Source organism: Octodon degus, unplaced genomic scaffold (genome assembly GCF_000260255.1).
Source record: "Octodon degus isolate 3935 unplaced genomic scaffold, OctDeg1.0 scaffold00273, whole genome shotgun sequence".
NCBI classification, from domain to species: domain Eukaryota; kingdom Metazoa; phylum Chordata; class Mammalia; order Rodentia; family Octodontidae; genus Octodon; species Octodon degus.
The window spans coordinates 576,283-595,480 of record NW_004524849.1 but is presented as its reverse complement, the minus strand read 5'-3'; the positions used below and the strand labels follow the sequence as shown (position 1 = coordinate 595,480).

The 19,198-nt window shown below is 48.4% G+C and overlaps 1 protein-coding gene across 1 annotated transcript in view; it reads left to right on the top strand.

Moving 5' to 3' along the window:
• The window catches only part of Nmnat2 (nicotinamide nucleotide adenylyltransferase 2), a 148,411-nt gene that overhangs the window by 109,388 nt on the left and 19,825 nt on the right, over nucleotides 1–19,198 (top strand). The window contains exons 2-5 of the mRNA XM_004646591.2: nucleotides 11,305–11,393; nucleotides 12,149–12,216; nucleotides 14,560–14,638; nucleotides 18,084–18,210. Coding sequence (XP_004646648.1) covers nucleotides 11,305–11,393; nucleotides 12,149–12,216; nucleotides 14,560–14,638; nucleotides 18,084–18,210 — 363 coding nt within the window. The remainder of the gene's footprint in view (nucleotides 1–11,304; nucleotides 11,394–12,148; nucleotides 12,217–14,559; nucleotides 14,639–18,083; nucleotides 18,211–19,198) is intronic.

Sequence of the window (19,198 nt, the reverse complement as noted above, 5' to 3'; positions counted from 1 at the left end):
ATGGAATTAAAGCCCTCTCCTGGATAAACTCCATTTCAAAACCTGAATTAGCCCTAAGTGAGAAGCAGAACCATGGGCTTGTGCGCAAAAAGGCTGATCACATGTGTAATATCAGACCTGCAGTTAAAAATAGAACCTGGTTCCATGCAAATGACATAGGCTTGCCATCTTAATGTGAAGCGGGGCGGCTTTCCTACATCCTGTCCTCTTCCTGTCTGTGGTCCCTCCCCCTCACCTTCCATTCTCTCCCCCACCCCAGTCCACCCACCCACCCAGTTATATTTAGCATTACAGTCTTGAGTTTCTAAAATAATTCTCTTCTGTGTTTCTGAGTTTCACTTCCCTTTCGTGTCATATATTTATGTGTATATTTAGTTTGAGTTATATTTTTACGTATATATGTAGGTCATGTCTTATTGTTATGTATCCACTTAGCTTTCCACTTCTGAAGAAAGAAAGATTAAAAAACTTTCTCAGCAAATGAGTAATTTCCAAGAAGTCAGTAGTCTACTTTACAGTGGCTGGACTTGGGTGGGAACCTGCATAGCGAGCCCAGTGGAAAGACTGAGTGGGGCCAGACTTCTGGAACAGGTGGGGAGTTCACTCTACGTGGTACCTGTGGTGACAGCTGTGAAAGTGAGGGTCTTAAATCATTTCTGAGCTATGAAGACAAAGGGACTCATACTACCCTTAGCTAGAGGGAGTAGAACAAATAAAATGAGCAATAATGGGGGAGCAATTGTGCCACCCTCTGTTACTCTCTGACAGCCAGCGCAGGTTAGTGAGTGGCCTTAGTGGCTGTAAAAGTCAGACTCCATTGATGGAAACCAGGAACTAGGGAAAATTCAGGCTGGTGAGGGATTCTCGGAAGCATTTGTTACTTTCCCTGAGTCCAGGCAGCCTGAGGGGGGGAGGCGCTGAGGGAGGCAGAGCTGGATTCCCAGTCTCTGGTGCAGCTCTGTGCAGGCTGCTCTGTGCACCAAGTCTGGTAGGCGCGTTGGCCTCATGCACCTGTGCACCCACACCCAGCCTGCCCCTCTGCTGTTATCACATGGGCAGAAGAGCACACCGGATCTGGGCCCCCCAACATGCCCCAGGAAAGTCTAGCTCCATCCTGTGGCTCTGCGAGTCAGAGAAATAAGACAAAGAGAACATCTTTAACACTGAAGAAACCTGTCGCCCCACTGTGGCTTCATATTTTGTTGCTTTTCTGTATTCAGGGTAGAGGGCATGGAGGAAGAGAGAGGACACTGCTGGGTGTCCACAGCCTGTCTCCGTGTCCTCTGAGGTCCCAGGACAAGCGTTTGCACAAGGCCAGCTGTGTGCACAGCCAAGCCATTGCTCCCTCTGGGGAGTTAATCCACAACTAGCCTGCACTGATTAGAGGTCCCTGCCCATGCAGCTGATCACATCCAGGGGACGCTATGATAAGCTCCCATGACCCCGCCCATGGGTCAGATGTCAGGGAGAATATCTACCCTTTCACACTTATTTCAGCTGAGCAGAAATCTCCCTTGAAAACTCCCTTAGGCTGTAGGCTGGACAGCTTAAGCGTGGAGAGTCTCATGTGATCATTCATTCACTCCCCAGGAAACCTGATCCCCCACCTCTCTGTTCCCTGCACTACCCAGATTGGGAATGAAGGAGCCAGGATTGGAGGATGATCCCAACGGGTGCTCCAGGTGGTGTGGGGGAGGCTGAGGCAGCCTCAGTGGCATCCTTGCTATTGTTTTCTTTTCTGATCACTATTTTTAAACTTTTTAATTGATGCACAGTGGTACATATTTATGGGGTGCAGAGTGTTAATTTGATACATATAGAGAGCGTAATGACCAGGTCATGGTTATTGCTGGATCTGTCTCCTTAGTATATTGCTTCTCAATCAAGGAGTGCTAACAAAAGGAGCCTGCAGGGGAGCCTAGAGATTTTCATTCCTGACCTGGTTCATCCATTCATATTGCTTTGTGCTCCAGAATGATTGTCTTTATTCTATTCTGTCTGAAAATGGAGATTTTAGCTGGGTATGGTGGCACACACCAGTTATACCGGCACTCGGGAGGCTGAGGCAGGAGGATCATCACCAGTTTGAGGCCAACCTGGGCTACATAGTAAGTTCAAGGCCAACCTGCATTAAGAAGTGAGACCTTGTCTCAAAAAACCCAAAAAGAAAAATAAAGTTTTATAATATTTTAGGGTTGAAAAAACTAGCAAATTAAGAGCTGACTGCCAGTGAAAAGTAAGTTTATTGAGGGCTGGCCAGATAGCTCACAGGACTAAAGCACCTGCTTAGGCAGAGCGCAGCAACAGGGGTTTGATCCTCAGCGTGCAGTGCTGACCCTGCGCGCCGGGTGCATGGAGACAGTGATTGAGACTAGGCGTGGTGGCATGTGCCTGTAATCCCAGTGTTTGGGAGGCTGAAAATAGGAGGAGTTCTACCAGTCCGCTCTGTGTAGTGAGACCCTGTAGGCCCTGTCCTAAATACACACAGGAAAAAAAAAAGTTTATTATGTTTGAAGATCCTGGGGGACACACACCACTATTTGGGTGAGCATGGAAACCTCAGGGTCAGCTGGGGGGACAGGGAGAGTAGGGGCATGTGGCGAAGGCCTTCGCTGTGGTTCCTGTGGGAGGAGCAGGTGAAGCAGGTATGTGTGTCTGTTTGTTTTTGATGCACCCTCCTGCTCTGGGGCACTGCCTCTGCCCCTAATTTGTTGGTCCAGAGCCTGGGCCCAGGAGCCACGAAGGAGGAGAAGCCCTCAGTGGACAGCCTGAGAGAAGCAGTGGCCGGGCAGGCTGTGACTAGCATGGAGGGTTGGTTTGCATTTGAAAGGCAGACCTAAGGGCCTTGTCACCTCTGTATCTCTAGCGAGGAGCAGTGCTTCCAGGGTTCCCTGAGGTCCTGAGGTCTCAACATCAGTTACAGAAGACTGTCTCCCCGCCCACAGAAGGCCAAAAGGCATGGGTAATAAATACATCCTCCTCACTGCCCCTGGTCACGCGCTCTAGGCCACCCCACCCCGCAGTGAAGTCCTGTAGCACAGAGACCCTGCCATTCATCTTGGTGTTTATTTGTGCTATGTACCCCCATCAAAAACCTAAGTTCCTTGGAGATGGGATCGCACCTCGTTTATGGCTCTTACAGCCACAGGCGCACACCCTTGAACATAATACTCCCTACGTTTTGGTAGGGAAGGCATCAGGTCCAGTTTGGCAGGCCACAGGGGTGACTCCTATCAATTTTTTCTCTTTAATACCTAAGTAGAAATAACTGCACAGAGGGACTCATAGCTTGATTTCTCCCTCATTGCCCAGTACTTGATCTTTCCACAATTTAGAATGTTTACAAACCCACGCAGCATTTGTGAAATTCACAAACAAGGAAAATACAGGCAGCTCCAGCTGTGACGACAGCTGAGAAGGGGTCATTTCTAATTACAACTGAAAAGGAAAAATGGAGTTAGTGTGGAGTCTCTGCACATAGTGTTTCCTCCATTTGACTCCCGGGAAGGGGAGAGTAGATTACACGGCCGCGGGGTTCACGGGGTAGAGGGCATGCGTCTGCCGCGAGTGTTTTTAATGAGCAGATCATCTGAGCTGAGTCTGTTCTCGGCTGCCCAGGCGGCCCTGGCCAACAGGAAGGGAGATTTACCTGGTTCAGGGGGCCTGGAATGCGCCGAGGGAACGTATCGTATGCGCAGGGTACTGAGGGCAGGACCCGGCCCTGCTGCTGCGGGCCTTGGGCTCCTCCTCCAGGAGAGCAGAGACCGAGTCAAGGGTGGGTCAGACCTGAGTGTAAAATGTCAGAGCCGTTTGGCTTCTTCCCTGGAGCAGAACCGATGACAAAAATAGACCACACTTTGGGAGGCCTGGCGTGGAATTAAATTCCAGATCCCAAGCTACACCTTTGCCAAATGGGCTGGCTTCCTGCCTGTGTCCAGAAATGCCCTTGCCATGCAAGCTGGGGGTGGGGAGGAAGGAGAGCTTTTTCTGTGGTACCCAAACTTTGCAGGGGCCGCCCCCCTTTCATTGATCTTCACTGTTCAGAATGTAGTCTGCAGCCCAGCAGCATTAGTCTCATTTGAGAGCTGGTTAGAAGTTCTAGACCTCAAGCAAGGCTGAGACTAAGGTGTAAAACTTAATAAGGACATTTGAACAGTAAGCAAGACAAGTCACATTTTAAAATACCCTGATGAGCTTCTTGTACTATGGATAACTACTAAGAAGATAACAATGTACAGTGTATTGACTATCAAAACTGTCCTGTTAATCAGCTGTGAAACTGTCTCATTCGTATTTATTTCTCAATAAAAAAATAAATAAACAATAATAATAAAATACCCTGATGAATACTATATCAACAGCTTAAATAACGGTGAGATCTGCCCTTGCACTAGTCCCACTCCTGCGCCTTCCTCTTGGCTCTGCCTCCCGTTTTCCCCCCACCTGCAGAATCAGAATACACCTTCCAACAGGCCCCAGAGGACTGATCAAAATTAGAGAGGCATGGCTTTATAAGAGGTAAATCATGCCACAACCACACTGATCTTGGAATCCAGATAGCAGTAAAATGGCAGAGATAAAGTTCCAGAAGCACGAAGCTAAAACCACCCTGCTTCCCGTTTGCCTGGATCTGCACAAAGCCACCATAGCATTACAGCATTTCAAAGCATGTTACGAAATTTCAAAAAAACACTGCAATTTGAAATAATCACCAATGCATAGAAAGTTGCAAGGAGGGCTGGCAAGACAGCTCAGTGGACTAAGCGCCTACTTAGGCAAGTGTAGGGACTGGGGCTCCATCCCCGGCACCATGTACTGTACCAGCCCCACCCCTAGGCACACTGAACTGGCCACCGAGACTGGGCATGGTGGCTCATGCCTGTAATCCCAGCACTGGGGAGGCTGAAAATGAGATCACTGTGAGTCCAAGCTGTGTAGTGAGACCCTGTATCAAATAGAAAGAGAGAGAAGGAAGAAACAAAGAAAGAAAGTTGCAGAGATTACTGGGAGAGATGCCATGTACCCTTTGGTGCAGATCCCAGTCCCCACCCACACTATCTTAGTCTATTTGGGCTGCTGAGCAAAATGCCTTTGACTGGGTAGCTTACAAACCACATCCATGTATTACTCACAGTGCTGGGAACTGAGAAACCCAACGTCAGAGTATGACAGATCCGGGTCCTGGTGAGCCTGCTCCTCACAGTTGACTCCTCCCAGGGTCCTTCACAGTGGAGGGCTGGCATCTTTTAGATGACTGTTCATAGCAGAAGGGCTCCAAAGAGGCAAATAAGCCCCCTTGAGTCTCTTTCATGAGGGAACAATGATCGTGAGGGCTCTGCTCTCCAAGGCCTCCTCCCTTAATAGAAGCATAGTAGAGGTCATAGGTCAACATAGGGATTTTGGAGGGACACAGCAGTTACATTTTTTTTTATAGCTGTAGAACAATATCAAATGAAGGAAATAGACATTGGTTTAAGATGCATATGTGTACTTGCATAAGATGTGTGTCATTTTAGCCTGTATGTCAGTTTATATAACTAAGACAGTTTTGAAAATAACAAGTCCGTTACCACAAAAATCTAAAGTTAAAGCTTTTGTCCTGTCCACCCCTGCCTTCTCCGCTCCACTATAACTAACCCTGGTCAATGACTGGTCTTTTCAACACTATGTACATAGAAGCACATAATATACAGTTTGGGGAGATTGCCCTTTTATTTACTAAGCATAAAGAATTCTATCCAAATTGTTGTGTACACCTCTTTTATTGCTGAGCAGAACACTGTAGGAATGACGTACCAGAGTTTGTTTAGCCATTTTCCTACTATAAGGCATTTTGGTTGTTTCCTGTATTTGGTTATTACAAATAAAACTGCCATAAGTTATTCTAGTTCCTTTGCTTTTCCATGTAAATTTTAGATTATGTTGTCTATATTTATAGAAGACAATCTTGCTGGGATTTTGATGGAAAATGCATTAAGTCTATGGATCATTTGGGGAAGAATTAATATGTTTACCCTATTGAGTCTTCTAACCTTATAATGTTATTTATTTCACCAGTATTTGTCTCAGTTACTTTTCTCTGTTGCTAGGACAAAATGCCTAACACCTAAAATCAAGGAAGGAAAGATTTCTTTAGTCTACAGTTATTGGAGATTTCAGTCCGTATTCAGCTGGCTCCAAGGCAGAGTGGCACATGGCAGAGGGCAGCCATTCATGGCGGTAGAAAACAGCAAAGAGCAAAGGGAGGGGCAGAAGCTGCTGCTACTAGCAAGCCTCTTCACCCTCCCTCTATTGTATGCAGATTACCCACCGCACAGCGGGGTAGCACTCACACCCATAATACCCACATTAGACCATGAGTTAATCACGAACTCTAGAATCTACCCCATTGACTACATGAGGCTTGAGAGGACACCTAGATACAAACCACAACCGCATTTTATAGGGTTTGGCATACAATGCTATAAATAATGCATTATATTTATACTGAGTATTTCATTTTTGGAGTGATTGCAATTTGCTTTGTATTTTTACTTTAGTCTCTGCATGTTTATTGTTAGCATATAGAAGTGTAATTAAGTTTCTTAGGTAGAACTTATATTTTATGACCTTCTAAGGGTTCCCTAGTAGATTCCTTTGGATTTTTAAGTAGACAAATAAATATTTTTTTCATTTTTTGATCTGTATATCTTTTTTTTTTTTTTTTTTTTTGAGACAGGGTCTTCTTATGTAGTTTATATGTAGTTCAGACTGTTCTTGAACTCATTTTGTAGTCCAGGCTGGCTTCAAACTCACAGAAATCCTGCCTCAGCCTCCCGAGTGCTGGCATTAAAGGCGTGTGGCTTCCATGTCTTTTATTATTTCCTTTTCTTGTCTTACTGAGTTTGCTAGAATCCTTAGTATTATGTCAAATAGTGGTAAGTCCAGACATCCCTGCCTCCCTCGTTCCTGATCTTAGGGAAAATACATCCAGTTTTTCACCATTAAGTATCACATTAGTAGTAGGTTTGATAGATATTTTCCCCCTCTGCTGGAAACTGAACCCAAAACTTTGTGCATGCCAGTCAGGAACTCTACCACTGAGCTGCTTTCCTAGTTACGTTGATATATTTTTTTAAATCAACTTAAGGAACTTCTTTTTTAAGTTAACATCCTTTTAATCAACTTAAGGAACTTTCTTGCTTACTTTAATGACAGCTTCTATCATAAATGTAGATTGAATTTATTAACTGCTTTTTCTGCATCAATTGACATGAATGTGTAATTTTTCTTTTTTAGTCTATAAATATGGTGAACTACACTGAATGATATTTCAAGTGTCACAATATGGAATCTCTGGCATACCACTTTGTCACTATATATAGAGAGAGAAAGAGGGAGAGAGAGAGAGAGGGAGAGAGGGAGAGAGAGGGAGAGAGAGGGAGGGAGAGAGAGAGAGAGAGAGAGGGAGAGAGAGAGAGAGAGAGAGAGAGAGAGAGAGAGAGAGAGAGAGAGATGTTACTTTTCTCTCATTGCTGAGACAAAATACCTGACACTTAAAATTAAGGAAGGGAAGGTTTATTTAGTTAAGTTTGTGGAAACTTTAGTCCATAATCGGCTGGCTCCAAGGCAGGGTGGCATGGCACAGGGGCAACAGTTCAAGGCAGCAGAAGACAGCAAAAGTAACAAGAGCAAAAGCAGAGCAAGCCTCTTTTCCTCCTTAATGTTGTAAGCAGGCTACTCCCCAGGGTGGGTGCAGCACTCGCACAATCTCCATCTCTTACTACATTGAGTCGAGCTGTATCACCACAGTAGCTCTTCTGGGATAAACTGTATCCGATCAAGTTGGAGTTGTGCCTTTCAGAAACTGCCTTTTCTCCAGACAGTGGACTCTGAGGCATTGCCAGGGTGGCAGGCCCCTCCTCTTGGCCAGGACAAAAGGGTGACAGCTTCTTAGGCAATTCACTGGGGCAACAAATTTCCCCTGGAAATTCTGGAATGTGTTCTGAGATGGAGTGGGCCTCTCTGAGGACCAAGATAGCTCAGTGGAAAGACACTCTACAAGAGTGAGAGTAGGAGCCAGCGTCCCTATGAGCTTTCTATGAACATTTACTGAGCATCTACCATGAAGTAAGCAAGCATCCTCCTGGGTGCATAAGTGCCAAAGAAGTCTTCAGCATGGGTGACAGAAGGGGCCACAGAAGTGTTTCTCTAAGCCTTGATGCCTGGTGGTTCAAAACGCAATGTCGACATTTCTTGACCTACGTGCACCTTGCTTTTCACTTGTGTAATAACTGCACAGCACCTCAGGCTGTAGGTTTGGAACCAGTGAGCTGCAGCCAAGTCTTTGCTTTGAGGAACTCCTAGTGAAGAAGAGTTGGGACAAAAACTTTCCCTGAGACTGGGTGTTCAGTATAGTAGTATGTCAGTAGGTCCATGGCAGGCAGATATAGGGCAGAGCAGATGTGCTGGATATGAGGTCAAGCTAGGCCTTGAATGAAGTGCATGAGTAAGGGGAGAGAAAAGAGAGTGCTTCCAGAGGAAGAAGAGAGTGAGGTGGGGCTGCCTCATGGCAGTGAGGGTTTGTTACAGCCTGGGGTGGTAGCCCTGAGGAAGACTGGGCTGTGAAGGATGGGAGAAAGGAGGACAGCTTAGAAATTCATTCTAGTATCAGAAGAGTTCTGTTATAAGGCCTTTAATTTACTCTCAAAATTAGATTTGGAAACAGAGAAGACTGCTCTTAGAAAGCAACATTGAGGCACATGTTAGGCTGGCTAAAGTCCCCAAAATGTAACTCCAAGTGCTGGTGAGGATGTAGTGCTGAGGGACTCTCAGCCCCTGCTGTGGGAATGCGAATGGCACCACCCTGTGAGATGCTGCTCCTGTTTGCAGCCTCCCCTGTGCTGGGATTATAGGCATGCGCCACCACCCGGACTTGGACACTGCTCAGTGCGCCTTGGGGGCTGGGCTGGAAAGGCTTATGGGACCGGGGATCAGACCCTGGTCCCTGTGCTTCTTTTCTTTTCTTTTTTGGGAGGGATACTGAGAATTGAACTCAGGATCTTGCCCTTGCCAAGCAAGTGCCTTGCCACTAAGCAACATCCCCAACCTGCTGCTGTAGTGTCTTACAAAACTAAATACACTCTTACCGTGGGACCCAGCAACCGTGTGCTGTGATATTTACTCAACTGAGTTTAGAACACAAACTGCACATAAATCAGTTTAATTGTAATCACCAGATACTGGAAATGACTAAGATATCTTTCAGTGGATGGGTGGAAAGAGGGATGGGAAGATGGATGGATGGATGGAAGGAGGGATGGGAGGAGGGATGGGAGGATGGATGGATGGAAGGAGGGATGGGAGGATGGATGGATGGAAGGAGGGATGGGAGGATGGATGGATGGATGGAAGGAGGGATGGGAGGATGGATGGGAGGATAGAAGGATGGATGGGAGGATGGATGGATGGAAGGAGGGATGGGAGGATGGATGGATGGAAGGAGGGATGGGAGGATGGATGGATGGATGGATGGATGGATGGATGGGAGGATGGATGGATGGATGGATGGATGGAAGGAGGGATGGGAGGATGGATGGATGGATGGATGGATGGATGTGAGGATGGACCAACTGAAGTGCATCTTGACAGTGAAATATTACTAGCTGGTAAAAATAAATGGGCTGTGGAGCCTGGAAGAGATAGGGAGGAAACTTAAAAGCTTTAAATGCATACTATTTAATGAATGGAGCCAGTCTGAAGAGGCTTCATACTGCATGATTCCAGCTATAACATTTTGGAAAAGATCCGTGGTTGCAAGAGGTTGGTGTGAGAAGGAGAGACGAATAGGAAAAGTGCAGCTAAAATGTAGGGCCCTGAAATACTCTGTATGATGCTATAATGGCTAGTACATTTCTGTCAAAACCCATAGAATGCTATCACACAAAATATATCTTTTTCTCTTTATTTATTTGTGTGTGTGTGTGTGTGTGTGTGTAACTTACAGTCACATATCCTAGACAAGTGCCGTATCACTGAGCTGCCTCATCAGCCCCAGGGAGAATCTTAATGTAAACTGTGAGCAGTAGTTAATGATAACCTGTTAGTATTGATTAATCAGTGTAACAAAAATGTGTTTGCTAAACCTCTGCAAGATATTTGTGTGTGTGTGTGTGTGTGTGTGTGTGTGTGATTTGAGACAGTGTTTCACTATGCATTTCAGTCTGGCCTTGAACTCATAGCAGTCTCCTGCTCCAGCCTCCCAAGTGCTGGGATTGTAGGTGTGTATCACCACTCCTAGCCTTATATTAAGATGATTAATGTAACAGGAAGCCAATGGAAGTGAGGTTGAGAGGGGAAAGATTGAGTATGTAAAATTTGATGTATAATCTGCTCAGTTATTGTATAAATCCTAAACTATGTTAAGATAATCCAGTAATTTTTTTTAAACCAGAGATTTCAAATTAAAAGAACAAAAGAAAGCAAATGTGATGAGAATACTTTTTAAATGCCAGAACAGTCAGCAAGGTGATCCTGTACACCTGCCTGTACACCTGCCTTCCTTCCTAGCTCTCCTTCACTTACAGACCCACGCCTGCAGCTGGGCCGGGTGCCATGAGTGTGTAATCTTAGCACTTGGGAAGCTGAGGCAGGAGGATCCAGAGTTAGAATTTGTACAGTGTGTCCCCCTGGGAGGTCAGACTTTTGAGCCTTTTGCTACTTCATTGAGCTTTAACATGAAATGGAATTGGGCTCATCGGATACTTTGGATAAGCAATATGTTTCTTCCAAAGGAAGCTGGGCTTTTCTCTGGCCAAACTTTTTCTCAAGGAATGGGGGGCTGACTGTTAATTCTCCATAATTATATGAGACCCTTAAAAATTTGTTTGGTGGTTTATGCCCTCTGAGTAATTAGATGAGGCAATCAGTACATCTTTCATATTCTAAGGAGCATTTGGTTTTTAAAACCTGACTGCTCCTCTTGGAGCTTCTGGAAGCCACAATACAGGCAAATTCCCATCTGTTGCTCTAATGGCTCTTAATGAGGGGCTTGTTTTAAACCTCTCTGAGCTACCAGGGCTGCTCCAGTGGAGAGCCCTCAAGGCTGCCTTGATCCCTTTGAGTTCCGAATCTGTCCACTGTAAGCACTGGAATTGGCTTCTACAGCCCTTTGAACTGCCACATTTGCTTTCAAAGCTGACACTGTCAATTTAAACAGCAAACAGTAAGCCTTAGTGTTATAGAACTGGACATACTGATTTCATTCATCACCCTTAAAAGTTTGCACCTTTCCTTAGTCACGCAAAGTGTTCTTCTCTCAATTAGAAAGAGCCAGGGACTATCTGCACAAGACCGGAAGGTTTATCGTGATTGGCGGGATTGTCTCCCCGGTCCACGACTCCTATGGAAAACAGGTGGGTCGCTTCCTGTGCCACCTCCCCTCACCCTCCCTCACCTAATAGTGCCCTTGAGAAAGCTGCCCCCTTGTCCTCTCTGCCAAGTTTCCTGGAAATGCAAAATTTCCCTGAGCAGGCATCTGCTTCTGGGTATTGGGGCAGCAGGTGGGAGGAACAGCTGCCCACGGCAGGCGCCCACTCAGAGCACAGGCCCTTGCTCATGGAAAGAGAAACAGGCATGCAGGCTCGGGGTGGCTCAGCCCAGAAGCCAAACTAATGGCTGGTTATACGTTCAGCAGGACTGGGTAAGACTTCCTGGGATTTTAAGAGAAAAGCTCTATGGTTTCTATTATCAGATCTAAATTCATTTCCCTGCCCCTGCCTCCATACTACATCCCCAGAAAATTTAGGAGGTCTCCTGGCTGTTCCCTCTCTGTCTCTCAGAGATAGCTGGGCTCTGGGAGGGGGTCATCTGACCAGCCAGGCTGGGCCAGCAGCAGGCGCTGGTCACTATCTATGCAGGGCACACCCTGCCTGGCCCACCTGGGGCTCATCTCTGACCCCATCGGGGTGGCACATGCCACACATCCTTTGTCCTTTCTCCTTCCCCTCTGCCACCTCACACCTGTCTGTGTGGCAGATGGAAAAGTAACAACAGCTCACACTCCCTGTTAACACCAGAAACTTCTCTCTGGGTAATGGTTGGTGCCAGTGATCTGGGACGCGGGAGCTTGGCGGAGGCTCGTTTTGACCTCTCTCTCTGTACTCTCCAGGGCCTCGTGTCCAGTCGGCACCGTCTCATCATGTGTCAGCTGGCCGTGCAGAACTCTGACTGGATCAGGTAGCCTGGGGGAACATGAAGGGACACTAAGCCCTGTGTAGGCAGTGATGAGGTAGACTTCTAGGGCTGACCCATGGGCAACTTTATTTTTTTTTAATTTAAAAAAAAATCTTTATTTATTTATTTATTTGATATAGGGTCTCACTACAGAGCTCAGACTCGTAGTGAGGCTCTTGTCTCAGCCTCCCCAGTGCTGGAATTACAGGCGTGTACCACCATGCCTGGTTTTAGTGGCCGGCTTGGCATGCAGTACCAGGAATCGAACCCGGGTCCGTGCACTTGCCAGGCAGGTGCTTAGACCACCGAGTTATCTCCTCAGTCCGTAACTTTATTTTTTAACCTAGCTATGGGGTTCAGAAAACCAAAGAAAGAACTCTTAAGGGCTCCCTACACTAAACTAAAGAGGGAGCTCTTCGTCCGTGTTGGCATCTCTGGGTGTGATTCCTAAGCTAAAAGCATCGCTGGGTTTTGGAGGAGACAAGGCTGGGGCGTTTGAAATGCCTCCTACTCTCATCCCACTAAATTCAGTCACTCTCACATCTTGTCAGCCAGGTTCCCTGGCCTGCCCATGGCCCGTTCCCAACTCAAGTCCCGCTTTCCAGATTCGCAGAGGTGTAGGCCTGGGGGAAGCCTGGCCTCTGCGGTGCCCTGCCACGTCACACCCCCAGAGTGCCTTCTGCTCACTCCCTGGCTGCTTTTCTCAGTCAGCGGTGCCCCCAAGGTGGCAGTGCCCAGTTGGCCCCATTGGCGCCTCTGCTGGCAGTGTAATTAAAGCGAGCTTCCACTAATGATGCTAATTATGTTCCCCCAAGTTCCTACCATTATAATTTGCATGATAGGATGTCTTTTTAAAAAAACAAAAACATAAGTAATGGCATGCCATTTGTGCCTGAATTTTACCCTGTGGAAAAATAAGCAGCATTGAGACAGCTCTGTTGGGAGGGGGATGAGGGGAAGGTAACCCGAGAAGGAGCGCCCAAGTTATCAGGGAGGGTGGGCAGGCAGAAACAAAAGCAATGAAGGGAAGCGGCCATAATTAAACAATGATCCTTGCCACTGGTGCGCAGTGATTTGTGTGGGAAGCACACACCCTTCTCAGGCTTTCTCACCCGCTCAGGATGCAGGCTAGTGGAGACACAGCCACTTTTTCTCAGGTGAGAGCAGAGCTGTCCAGGCACTCAAGCAGAGATGCAGCTAGGGTCGGTCCCATCAGGATGAGAAATGAGGCCCTTCCTGACCTGCTGGGGAAAATGGGATCTCATGGGAAAAACATTGGGCAAGAGACTGTTCATGTTTGGACGTGCTTAGAAGATTGTGGAATAGTTCCCTCACTCATCCAGTAAATATTTACCGAGCGCCTGCTGTCTGCCTCACGCTGTTCCAGGCACTTGGAAAATCAGGACTGAGATCACTAGGAAGTCCCAGAGCTAGTCCGGCAAGGGGAGCTGCCACTCCTCTGAGGCCCCTGTGTGCAGCAGGGCAGGAAACAGGGCCTGGGAGGAGCCCGGCTCAGGGCAAGCTGACTCCTTTAGCCTCTGCAATGCGTGAGATCCCACCTATGGAGCCCAGAGGTGGACTGGGGACAGGTGGGCATGGATAGGGAACACACAACTTCTAAGCAAACGTTTGAGCAGTGTTTGAGTTTAGTAGCTCATTAATTTGGTGAGCAAGTGTGTGTCATTCCAGGGCTGGATCCCTGCTTACGTCATGAGCTAGCGTGCAAAGTGGTGTCCAGTCTGTGAATCTGTGCCGTCTGGTCTGACTGCTGTGCCTCATCTCCATGCTTGCAAGGCACCCCAAAGGCACAGGCAGATGTCCTGGCGTCTGCAGCCCAGCCACGGAAACCCCAGTGCCCTCTTGCTGAGGGCTTGGCTCACTTAATCCTTGTCACAGCCCTGTAGGGTCCACAGGGGAATTCCCTTGTGTAAGTAAGAATGAGAGCAAGATACCCTATATACATATATGTATGTATATAGAGTTTACTGAGCCCTTCTAACAAACCACAGATAATTACTACTTTTATGCATGTTTTGGAGCTTGAGAAAGTGAGGCACCTAACTTTCTCATCTTCTAACTCACATTTGGAAAAGGCTGGGGCTGGCATCAGACCAGGATAGACTGGCACCAGTGTCTTTCCTCCTGAACCTATGGCAGACTTTTCTCATTGTATAGAGCAGGAAGCCGAGGCTCAGGCAGTGCTTCACACTCAGGTTTTATCTGGGTTGAGATCTAAACGTATAACACAATCAGCTCTACTGAACTCCCTGAGCTCTGTTCTTTGGAGGATATGGAACAGAACCTGTGGAACAGAAACCAAGAGAACCTTCTCTCCCGTGCTGTTAGGGTGGACCCGTGGGAGTGCTACCAGGACACCTGGCAGACGACCTGCAGTGTGCTGGAACACCACCGGGACCTCATGAAGGTGAGCCTGGGCAGAGCTGAGGGGTGGGGGGGCCACCAGGGTGCAAGAAAGGGGCTGTGCCTGCAGAAGCCTGGCCAGGTTTGGGAGCTTCCAGCCCTGATTGCAGCTTCCTACTACCCTGCCAGCTGTCAGAAAGGCCACCTCTTGGTTGCACAAGGAAGGCAGTGAATTAGGAAGCTGGCATGGCACTGGGGTTGTGCCCTGCCTTCTATCCTGTAGCTGGGTAGGACAGGATCTATACCGTGCTGCTACTCCTGCACATGACTGAGGTGGCTCTGGTCAGCTGCAAGCAAGTGCAAGCTGGGAGTAAGGAGATCACAGTTAACAGAACTTAAGACAGTGAGGAGAGGAACAGCTGGGCGAAAGAAGGCAGGAGAGGAGAGCTGGAGTTGACACAAACAGCCAGGCCCCTGGCCCGTCTGTTAGGGACCCTTGAGTGCCTCCCTCCAGGACAAGTTGCTGCACAGGGCCTGGCATGCCTGCGGGCCACTGCATCCTCATCCCTGCCTCCCTCCTTCAGAAGAGCTTTAGGGGAAGATGGTACCTGAGCTCTGCTGTCTAGTGGGTAAAAGCGAGCCTGTGTGCCTGAGGGCTTGTGATGGGCCTTAGTGAGCAGGGTCGGGTGGATGAGAGCTCCTGCACTCCACAGTGGTGCCTGCGGCTTGTGTGGGGCCCACAGATGCCCAAGTGTTGGCTGCCAGGTAGAAGGGGCTCAGTCAGTGAGTGGCAACAGCCAGAGTGTGCAGAGAGCACCTTCCCAGGTCAGTGCCAACCCATCGACTCACAGTGGCAGGATGAGAGGCAGCGCTGTTGACACAGAGAGTTCCCACTTACCAAGGCCCCCAAGAGTAAGCGGTGTTTGCGCGTGCAGGCACGCACACACACACGTATGCACACACACACACGCACACACACGCACACACACACACACACACACACACACACACACGCACACTGATGCACCTGAATAACAACAAGGTGTGGCTCCGATCCAGAGATCCAGCTTCCAGCCATCTCTGTTTCTATCTCCGTCTGCTGGGAAGGCAGCCCCTGGCCACAAAACTCTGCCAACCACACCTCTGCGCTTTATTTTACTAGACCTGGAGGCTTAGGGCTCCCGACCATGCTAGAGAGCCAGGAGTGAGAAGAGGTGGCAAGCCGCTCTGCTCAGTGTGCTAAGGACCCCCACCTCCGCTCGTGGAGTTCAACAGAATTGATCTCTTTCCTCTGCATTCAGAGCCTTCACATACAGTCCGAATCTTTGCTGCTTCCCTGAAAGGCTTCTGACGCTGGGTCACACTGACTTGCTCCTGGTGCTATTTTTCTGGGTTTTTTGTTTTTTTGTTTTTGAGGCAGGGTCTTGCCATGTAATTGAGGCTGACACCCAAATCACTATGTAGCCCAGGCTGGCCTCAAACTCACGGTCCTCCTACCTCACCCTCCTAAGTGTGAGTCTGAGCCCTCCTAAGTGCTGGGGTTACAGTCGTGTGCCAACACACCACACCCAACTCTCGGTGCTGGTTTTAACAGCAGTAATAAAAGGCACCCCATTGCACTATATAAAGATGTACCAGTCAGGATAGATTGAGACATTCTGTGGTGACAAACATCCCTAAAAACAGTGACTTTCTCTGCACACACTGTAATTTTGTTAGCCTGTGGTGATGATGGGGGGTGGGGTGCTCCTTCTAGGCACATGGGACCTTCAGGCTCCACAATGAAGGGAGAAATGAGGGACCCCTACAAGCGTCCCTGAATGCTGCTTATCATGGCCATGGAGCCTGGGATTGTTCTGTTGTCCACATGCCTGGTCTTCTATGAATACTCCCTCTGTTACTCATGCCCCGAGTGTGAGTCTGAGCCCATGCAGTTGTTGAGCCAGGAGCCCCAGCTGTTGCAGTGATGGCAGAGGTGGCTGGCAATGTGGGTCACAGATGGCCCCTGCTTCCTAGAGCTGCTTCCTACTAACCTCCGCCTTCCCTGGCATGGTGTAAGGCCTGTGCTCCCTGGCACAGAGAGTAGGCCTGCCAGGGGGAGAAGCGCTCAGGACCATGTTTGGAAAGGCCTCTGAGAACGGGGTGTTGTGGAGGGTTGTCAAGAGCAAGGGGGAGAAGGCCGCAGTCACTCCTGCCTTCTCCTGATAGAACAAGACAAATGGGACATGTCCATCAAGAGGAAGAGATCCCTCAGCCACCAGACCAGTCACTGAAAAAAAATGTGGAACTTTCTCTTATGGTGGTTAAAAAAAAAATAAAGAAGGGGCAGAGAAGCGCATAAAGCAGACTGGACGCCACTGTGACCGCCTTCTGACAGGGGCATTCTGAACATGACAGGCTGCGCCACAAGACACGTGGCTGCCATTTTAGAGCTCCAGAGGACATACGCCCTGCCCTGCTGCAGCTGGGGCCATGGGGGAGACTGTGGGAGAGAGAGCTAGCAGGTCACCTCAGCCCGGGGCTCAGGCATCCCCTGGCAGCAGAACTCTGCCCCAGACGGGGCTGTGGGTAGGGCACCGCCACACCTAAGATGCTGGCTTTTACTGAAGCCCCTGAACAAGCGACGGCCCTTGGGAAGTGAAACAGATTGAAAACTGAGCCTTGTTTCCTGGTCACCTAAAACTGGCTTCCTCCTCACCTTGGGCAAGGGAGGGTTACTGCAAGGTTGGCTGGGAAGAGTGCTGCGTTATCAGCTCTGCGTTCACGGAGGCAGTGGGGAAAGCAGCAGACCTGATAACTCAGGATAATGGATAATGCACAGTGAATTTCCGCTTGGCTCTGGAGTGTGTATTCACACCACTGAGCAGGCCAGAGAGGGCTCAGGACCCGCCCGCCCACTTCCCGCAGCACAAACACATGCTGCTCGGCCTGGCACCACGTTCTCACGTGGCCCTGTCCCTGACGTTGCTGGCCTGCGGAGGCCACAGTTGGTGAGAGTGCCTGGTGTTTGGATGACCTTTCCCAAGCTCGGAGAGTGCTTTCACAGACATGATCTCACTTTAGCCCACTAACCTTGCAGGGAGGGCAGATAGGCATGATATGCAGAAAGATACGCCCTTGGCTGCCACTTACGAAGTTCCTGCCACCCGCCAGGCTCTCCAAGACACTGTGCATATGTTTGCTCACCTAATCCTACCCCTGTCACAAAGGCAGGGCTCAGGAGAGTTTAAGTTACTGTCCAAGTGTATAGAGCTAGAAAAAGACAGGCGCTGAATTTGCATCCAATCTGCCCAGTGCCATACCCAATGTTTTCCCCACTGAACCACTCTGTTTCCTGCCAGCTTACTGACCACATGGTCACCCTAGAGGGTGACCCTCAGGTCTGCCCCTGAGCTCTAGGGCGTGGACCATGATGGGCAAGCAGGTATCCCTTTGGAAATAAGTGGAAAAAGCTTTCCAGAGTCACTTGCCAGTCATGACACTGGTTCAGTATTTCTCCCTCTCCCTAGAGGGTGACCGGCTGCATCCTCTCCAACGTGAACACACCTTCTATGACACCTGTGATCGGACAGCCACAGCACGAGACCCCCCAGCCCATTTACCAGAACAACAATGTGTCCACCAAGCCCACTGCAGGTAGGGGACCATTAGTGTCGTTGGTTCTTACTCCTCACAGTCTCTCGGTGAGCTTGTTAAAATACTGATGGCTGAGCCCCACCCTAGAATCAGAGTCAGTGGGCTTGGGAGGAGGAGGGTGGGTTTGCATTTTTAAGGAGGCAAACCTGATGCTGCTGGCTCAAGAACTGTGCTTTCCAAACGGTTAACATAGAGCACTGATGCGGTCACAGAGGGAAGAAGGGAGGGAGGGAGGGAGGGAGAGAGGATGAAATGGTGGCATGTGTCCCTTATGCACATTTACATAGAACTATAACTGTATTCACTGGGAATTAAATATATAAAAGAAATCATCTTTCTCTGCCTTTTTCCAAGAGTTTGGAAGTCTTGTGGAAGGTCACACAGTGAGGAAATAGGAATCACACCCGAGTGGTCTGCATCCAGAATCTCTTCACTTTTAGTCATCTCATTAGGGACAAGGAATAGGGGCCACCAACACTTACCCAATGCCTCGTGTGTCCAGAGGAGGCCCAGGGTTCATACGTGTTCTTATCTGAAATTCTGTCAGATAGATGCACATTCCCATGTCAATGACTTGCCAAAGGTCATAGAGCTGAAAAGTAGAAGGGCTAGAATTCACACTCAGTGCCATTAGCCTCCACCATCCGGGTTCTAAATTCTCCCAGGTCAGAGTCAAGAGGCAGGGAGTGCTACCCTTTTGAAGTCTAGAGACCATAAGCTATGGTATTACTGGTCTATGATAAGCAGATTAATACTCAAAGAAGAATCAGAATTTCAGGTTACATACAGCTACACATAGGGGTTTAAATTTTTTTTTCTGGACTAGAATCCAGAGAGATAATTAAAAAAAACAGAATCCTCGCAGCCAAATAGGATGTCAGATTATTATAAAGTCCATCTGTATGGGGAGAAAGCCTTCCCAGGAGGACTTTGCCACAGGCTGAGTCCCACTGGATGTGGGAGTCACTACTCATCATGGGGAATGGCT